The following is an 8596-nucleotide window of genomic DNA, read 5'->3' as shown; positions in this document are numbered from 1 at the left end:
GTAATAAATGTTATTTGCAGTTAACAATTTTCTTTTTTCTTTATTACAATATTTATGGCAAGACTAGGTATATAAAGGAAGAATGGTGATGGTATTAAAACTGCAGATGGATTTTTGGTAGTTAGAATTCTGACTTTGTACCTAATTTACTTGCAATAAAATCATGCAAGTTGCATGTTTACAAATGCATTACAAATTTCCTTGAGAAAATTCACTAAAGTATGTCAAATCAAGTTAAGATGTAGTAATTCCCGTCACGGACGGTGCGCTTGCGCAAGGCGTAATTGGAGCTCGCCTGCAAGCTGACCGCGGATATATTGTGGCCCGTATTATTCTCACAGATAAGTTACATTGTGTTTATAGTCACGCTAAACGTTGCATTATGAAACGTGTTCATACTTAAAGCAAGTGATAAGATTTTTGTCGTTTGTATAGTTTTGACTTTTGAATATTAATATAATATAAAATCATTAGACAGTTATTAGATTTATATGTTCAATTTGAAATGTGTATTGTTTTTTTATACAACACTATATATTGTATCGTGCTGTATATATGTGCTAGTTTTATTATTCAGATAATTTCCTGTCTGCAGCTTTCAATCTTATTTTCTTGTACAAAAAAGATATTATTTGATAAGATGATATGTAACTTTCGTCGTACATAAAGTTATAACTCAAAACAGTCTTGTGTGGGAGGGTAGATAGGTACTTAGAATTGCCGCATTAGTTATGTAATTTAACTATATGTGGGTGGTATATTTACTAAGGTCGCCTCCTACGCAGCCCTTAAACACCTACGTTTTTGTATAGAATATTATGAAAAACAACTTTCTAATTGTAACGTTTAAAGATCAAAGGTCGCCCTTTATAAGTACAGTATGTATAATAAACGACTGTGTAATTGTTAATCATGCATTTCATTGTAAAGTGCGATTTGAAAGGTTATCAAAAATATCTTAAAGTTCCAGAATATTCATTCAACATGTTAGTGTTAGTTCGTTTTGGAGAAATTATTTAGTGTATTGACTTATTACAACAAAAAACAAATACTTAAGTCTATTTTTGCACTTCGGAAAATCGCTTGAAATCTAAGTAGATTGCGAAAGCCATTACGCGTAGTAATTGCAAGACACAGGAAAAATATCCTGCCTTGTACGTATAAAAAAATTTAATGGTCTTATGAACCCACTAAAGTGGCACAATAAATAAGTAAAAGTGATATAGTGAGACCTTGATTTTAATGTAACGACCAAAATATCTGCTGTCTTTGTTTTCTCAGAGTAAGCGGCATTGTACCTTTCACCCTGGTTTGCTTGATGAAGGCTAACAGGCTTGGGCGTTGCCTGATCTTTGATACTAAGTCACTACTTCCTGTACTTAATGGTCCATTGGACAATGTTATCTGTAGGTTATTTTTATATGGACACAGGGAAATAATTTAAAGGGCAAATTTGGCGTATTTGCTTCTGCACGAATGTAATATGATTTTTTGAATTAAAATATGTAATTTCTCCAAAAACACTGTTCGAATGGATTACTAAAATATATTAGTAGGTCTAAATCCTCTGGATATAATATAATATAGATACTGTTTATGCTAGTTTATTTTAAACACAATGTTTGGTGTTGACTGTTAATAATAAAATAGGTAGATTAAGGTAGGTACAATATTAGACTGCATTAGTATAGCATTATAAATTTCGATATTTATGCTGAGGCACTAATGTTCAACTACTTTTAACATTTATTGGTTTTAAAACAATATACCTACTTCAATTACGTTTTACGGTAATATGTGTACCTTTACTAACCTATGCGACCTTTACATAGAGAAAATATGAATATCGCTGTTGAAAAGTCGTATATTACTAGCTTTCATATCAAGTAACCTTTACAATTGACTTCACGTGTTTATGTTGTTATTCAAAGTGAAATCAAGAGCGGTTTCACTAATATTACACAATTGTGATCTAGTACGCTTATCAAATGATCGACCTCAGTACATTTCACTTTCTAAATGTGCATTGTAAGTCGTTTCGCGTACAAAACGATTAAAAAAAAACCATGAAGTAACGTTTTGGCGCCAAATTGTTCGTGCGATAGCGGTTACGTAAATGGCGCTTTTACTGCAATGACAATTGAAAGTGTATTTTTAAGTGCCGCTAACAGTGTAACGTGATATAATGTTTTACACGCCATAGATAAATAGAAATTTTCTATTGCTTCCGTTTCGAGAGAATTTTATAAGCGACGACGTTTGACGATAGATACATACACATTTGCAATTATTTTTATTTTAAAAAGTTCGTATATCATTAAGTTATGTGGTTTTAATAAGTTCGTTTAATGATAAAACCGATTTAATTGAAATCGTAATTGCAACCGCTATTATTGAGTCTTTCTTTAAATCTTAGATACATTTAAATTCCTTTACTATCTCAATTATTTTATTTAAAAAGTAATAATTGTGGTATTCATTATTCAGCAACGAGTTTCTAATAACCTCGGCCAAAAGAGTACAAGGGCCTTTAAATTGTTTACAATCGATAATCAGTGATTAGGGTTAATTTCACGCAATCAGTTATTGAGGTTAATGTTGCACAGTAAAAAAGAAATTATTTCGATTCGAAAGCAATTTCAACAGAATGATTTCAGGTTTTTGTAAGATTCAATTTCCGACTTTCATGACAACAATTTGTTTAAAAATATGCATACAATTTATATACATGATACTCTACAATTCACAATGTAACCTGTATTATTTTTTGGTTACATGTTAAAATAATGTAAGTATGTACGTAGTTAAAGCTTAAATCGTTTCGAAATTAGTATTTTACTTAATTTTAAACAAGTTTAGTTTAATATCTTATTATTGAACATTAAAAATAAAATGGCCCATTGTTTATTATTTTTTTTTGTTTAAGGATTTTTTTTCTTCATAGCATTATTTAAGTATGTATCTGAAATACTGCGACCTTCATTGTTCACGCTCTATAAATGTGACGTTTGCTCGATTCATAAGTAATTTATATAAAGTAAGTTTCATTACATATTAATAAGTAAATACTAAATATATAGATAATAATTATTCATATATTTAAAGCAATAAGTGCGATTTCTCAAAAAGAATATTTTACCCCCACTGTTTTTTTTATTTAAAATGAAATATCGCGAACATTTGTAAGTATTTTAGTAAGAAGTTTATTTTAGTGAAAAGAGAATAGAAGACAAGACAGAGTGGATAAATAGCAACATAGAATTAGACTAGATAAATACGTACATGGAAGAAAGACTTATAACTAAGAATAGAAGAGAAGGAACAGAACTAAAGACAGACACCACAGCACTCAATAGGAAATAATCACACAAATGAACTGACCATTCTGCAGCAACGCTAGCGCGGTCCGGCGAGGCTCGACTGAACCGGCGCAGGCGCATTGCAATCTTATATCAACCTCTGTACCAAGTTTCACTTTCTCTTGCCCAGTCGAACATGATCTACTTTTTACTTACCTTTATTAGTACAGTACTACCCCCGTGCTGTGTGGAATTTTGTGTTTTGAACTGATTTTCTTTTAAACATATATAGTACTAATATAATCTGCAGAGTTTGTTTTAATGTGTTAATCTCGGGAACTCATATACTGGGTCAATTTGCATCGTTGGATATGTATGTGATCTCCAAGTGCTTTATGCTATATTATATGAATGACGGACGAAGCCGGGGTGGACTACTAGTCCACCCTGGATAATAACCAATTATTTGAAGGTATACTTTATACTGATTGGTAAAAATGAATAATCTGTATTAAAATGATTTGTTTGACAACACCTGGTCGATTCTTGTACTTAAAATTGGACCAAAGAAATAAAATCTAATCCAAATTTAGGTAAAATTCAATCCTGAATAGGCTATGTCAAGCGATACGGAAAGTTATTATTTAAACCAATATTATCAGTGAAAATCAATGGGCCTTGTAATGGAGGAGTGGCGATTTCTTGTTTCAGATAGCCTTAATTGTATTTTTAAGATTATTTTGTATTGTTACTTATCATAGATAATAAAAAATTGGTTTCCGAATCTTCTCGCGGTTTATAATGACTGGTTTACCGAGGTAGCAAATATTAATAGAGGTTAAATTTGCTTAGTTATATCTTAAATGTTTCCCGGTCTTTTTTTGTTTCTTAACAAATGAAAAGTACTAAATAAATTTTATTTAAAAATAGGAAAGGAACGTCATCTAGCACTTAATAATATAAATCTTATAATGCTTGTAACTCGGTAAACGGAACTAGTAAATGTCGCCCTCGACCTTGACTATAACCACAGATAACATAATTCTATACTAGTACTATAGCTATTAAATACCAATATATATAATAAGTTAATACCGTTTTATCGCAAACTTGATGAAATTTAAAGTGTTCGGGTTTTAGCAATTTGGTTATATGACAGGACAACAAGATATAGGTACTTTGTGAAGAATGAAAGAAGTCACAGGCAGCTTCTGCGATTAACGCTGTGCGTTTTAGAAAGACACTGAAAGACATTTTTTAATGTGGAAGTCGAGCATGCTTCGGCATGAATTGGGCCAGTTCGCACCGGGGAAGTACCACACCCCCACAGAAAACCGGCGTGAAATATATAGCTTGCTATTGTGTTTCGTACGCTGAGTGGGGGAGCCGGAGGCCCATATCCTTCCTTTCCTTTATTCCTCTCATCAATCCTTTCTCAATGCCTTCCCAATTTAAAGTCGGCAATCCATTTGTAGAGGCGTAGGGTCTGCTATTGACCTTACGCCTCTCCAAATGTTCATGAGCGGTGGTAGCGCTTCCCATTAGGCGGCCCACCAGCTCCATTGCCGACTATGACATAAAAAAAGTTTTGATTTATATAAATAATGTATGTATATAAATTATTACCAACAATTAATAAAAAAATTATAAAAAACTTTAAAAAATCACATTAAAATATGCTTCTATACTGCTATTTAATTTCTAACATATTTCAAAATTCGAATAATAAAAAATTGTCATTGATCAATTAGTTTGTCACAAATAATGCATTTAGTCTTGACTTGAGCGGTAATTACTTATTTAATATTAAATTCAGCTCGTAAACCACTTCACAGCTTACAATATTGCATCCGAGGTCAGTTAATTTCATGTGACATTCACTTTTAGCAAGCTTTTATATGAAACAAGATATAACCATAAAACATGTATATTGAATCCCAATATGGTTATATGAATGGTAACATATATGTAAAACAATGCGTTTTGTATAAAATATATTCGTTTTAACCCTAAAGTTCAACATAATTTTATTAAAATTAATGTTGAAAGCTCTTGATGACATTAATTTACTATTATTATTATGAATTTACATTCATGAAATAAGACTATATATCACAGTAATGCATTTAAATGCCAAATAAGGCTGGCATGGGATGTTATACTAAGATAAAACTACCTAACTAAATTTGACCAAACTTTAGAAAGCATGCATTAATTTAATTACGTAACATATCATAAAGTATCCTTCCCAGAGTATGTGAGAACGGATGCCATAATTTAGTGTAGGTATGTCCTACAGTTACTAAACTTTTTTTTACGTGGACTTGTCGTTTTTATACTTCAGATAATGATCTTTCATGTAATAGTGACAAAGGTTATTTTTGTTAGTCAAATCGGTAGAAACATCGCGAGTTGCTGTTTTTTATTAGTCTAATATTTTGATTAGGAAAATAGAACGTATTACGTATCTGTAAGCCTACAAAATGAAATCAAACATAGTACAAGAAAAAATAAACTATTACATATAGGTACACCTACGATCTACGTATATATACATATATCGATTGCTTCCTGCAATCATCATAAAATAAAACCTGTCTTTGACCCATTTTGGTTTTTAAAGGTTAGATGTCTTTATTTATTGTTGAAAAAGCTCAGACTAAAAGAATAAAAGAGATAGCAATTTCCTTTCGGGTGTAAATAAACAGCTAACCTTTTTAAATCGACAACGACTTTTAAATATTTTTATAATAGAGTTACGCATGTCCAGTGCAAAAAACTTTTTTATCTCATCGTCGGCAATGGAGCTGATGGGGCGCCTGACGGTAAGCGCTACCATTTCCCAAAAATATTTTCAGAGGCTTCTCTAAATGGAAAAGGGATTAAGAAAGTATTGACGTGAGAAATAAAGGAAAGGACTGGAGGAAGAAGATGGCTAAGGAAAACCGAACGAAACACTTCTTCTTTGTGTAAGTTGGCCCAATTCGTGCTGAAGCGTCCTCGACTCCCACAACTAAAACTTTTAATGTTTAGGTATAAATTAATATTTCAAGTGGAAAATTCTAGAACAGTTCATTTGTATTAATGTTCCCTTTAATTATACCGCGATAAACTTCATCCTGTTTTAAAATACACATCGCTTTTAAATTATACTGACCTGAATTAAATGTCGCAATCTTACACCATCTGCTTCGACAATAAGAACAATTCGTGATTGTATATATATTTATAGTTTCCAAATGTTTTTTTGTTTTGTTTTATTTACGTATAGCAAGTTCTAGCAATTTCTTGTTTGTCTGACTGTTGTGTGTTGGCTTCACCCGTGATACACATCAAGTCTACAGCATTCAGGGATCACGTGCAGAGCCTACGATGTTAAAATTTTTGAATTTATAGTACCAGTAGCTGCTGAGATAAGCGTGTTCAAACAAACAAATTTTAAAATTCGATTTTACTTTTTATGAGTTTTTTATTTCAGAACTTCGACTGGGTAAACCCAAAAACTGAACCAAATCAACAACATTTATGTGGTACATTTTTTTGTTTAAAATAATTATGTATTTTAAGGTTTAATTGTTGAAATATGTTCACTACATGCGACTTGCTCATTTGTAAAACTATCCATCCGTTGTAGGTATTTGTTTCAAGGATCTTGGCAACAAAACATTGCGCGCGTTGTCATGCCATTAATGATACTTACGTCTTTACTCGATGTGTTCAGCGATATATTTTAGAATATATTTAATAGGTCTATCTAAGGCATCGTCTTAAAAAAAGTCTTTAATTATGAGATGGTGTTAGGTACAATCTTATTAAATCTTAATAAAAAAGACTTCAATGCGTCCCAACTGAGCTGTAACAAAGTAATTAATGTGTTTAAAAATGTTGGTTGATTTCCATTTACAATTTATCTTCCTATAGCTGAATTCTCTTAAACTTTGAAAAAAAGATATTTATCAAGATAGCGATAGATTTGGTAAATAATAGATCGTCCTTTTCACGTGTAGGTACCTATTAAATTTCTACTTATGTGTATGTAGATATAAAAATAAGATTGAAACCAAAATCTCTTGATTTTGGTTTCAATTCCGTTACGATTTTGATACAACCTCGATCTTAAATTCTTACTTCGCAACTAAGTCGAGTTTTGGATCGAATGGTTAATACCATTGAAATTTTCGATCAAGATAATTCATTTTAAACATCAGCACAATAGTGTATTCTCTTTGTTTTCTGTAGCACTAGTTCAGTGTTTAATCGAATTGAAATCAATTGAATTAGATTTCGATACCGTCGAGTAAGTCCGAGATAAAGCCGATCTACCGTAGTTGTGTGGCAATTTCCCTACGCGAGAGCGTGCCCGAATGGAGTTGTGTTTAAGTATACCGTATCATAAAATAAAATATAGAAAATAAGAAATAAGGATTGTTATAGTAGTGAACTATTCTAATTATTAAACAATATGTATTCAAACAATAAAAAAATTAAGAGTGTAGTCTATATTAAAAGGCTTCGATTAATTTGAATTTAGTTGCAGCATTCCTTATAAATAGGTATTAGTTTGGAATATACATGCTCGTATCGTGCTTATGTGGGATGAGTTGTAACATTTACAACAAATTTTCTTTATTATTTTTTCTATATTAGCTCATTTTATAATTACGATTACGCAACAGAGGTAAGGTCATACGAAGCGGAGTTGAAATTCAAACAATAAAAATTTATAAACTCTGTGAATTTTACTATAATTACATTTTACAAAGTGTGCTAATGTTGAAATAAATACGAAATACGAAATGTGTAACGTGGGTGTGGATGTGAACCTTAAAGTCCATTTTCTGTCATTGTCTAAGTAAGAATTATTTAAAAGTGGGAGTAAATTTCAATACTAATTATCCCAAAACTAAAAAAAAATGAACTAACTTGGTGATGCTTTCCTATTATTTTTAATATATTATAACAAATTTTACATTTATTATCTATGTAGGTAGGTAACTTGGTTGCAAAATGTAAGTCTTTCCTTTTTATAACATTAGTTAAAATATAAATATAGACAAGCTTATACTACTAATAAGTCTAGTCTTAAACTGTCTCTGTACTAGACTTCATTCAGATTGCGACAGATTTACTTTTGTAATTAATATTAGTAGCGAACGCCGACTATATGACACCTAATGGAAATTTGTTCGTAAGATTTCTGACTATTGCGACCTTAAATTTATCAAACAACAGAATAAGTAAATAAATTCGTTGGCAACGAAACTACCTACCGATGATATAACCTTAGCAATTATTTA

The 8596-nt window shown here is 31.2% G+C and overlaps 1 protein-coding gene across 2 annotated transcripts in view; it reads right to left on the bottom strand.

Moving 5' to 3' along the window:
- Nucleotides 1-3493, bottom strand: part of LOC119839865 — a 6883-nt gene extending 3390 nt beyond the window's left edge. The window contains exon 1 of one of the 2 annotated variants that reach the window (XM_038366282.1): nt 3382-3493. In XM_038366282.1, coding sequence (XP_038222210.1) covers nt 3382-3384 — 3 coding nt within the window. In that variant the 5' untranslated portion in view covers nt 3385-3493. Of the gene's footprint in view, nt 1-3282 lie in introns of both variants that reach the window. The other variant, XM_038366283.1, reaches the window with a different exon arrangement.
- Nucleotides 3494-8596: the final 5103 nt, after the last annotated feature.

This window comes from Zerene cesonia, chromosome 5 (assembly GCF_012273895.1).
Source record: "Zerene cesonia ecotype Mississippi chromosome 5, Zerene_cesonia_1.1, whole genome shotgun sequence".
NCBI classification, from domain to species: domain Eukaryota; kingdom Metazoa; phylum Arthropoda; class Insecta; order Lepidoptera; family Pieridae; genus Zerene; species Zerene cesonia.
Note: the sequence above shows the minus strand (reverse complement) of the source record. Positions and strands in the feature narration are given on the sequence as shown.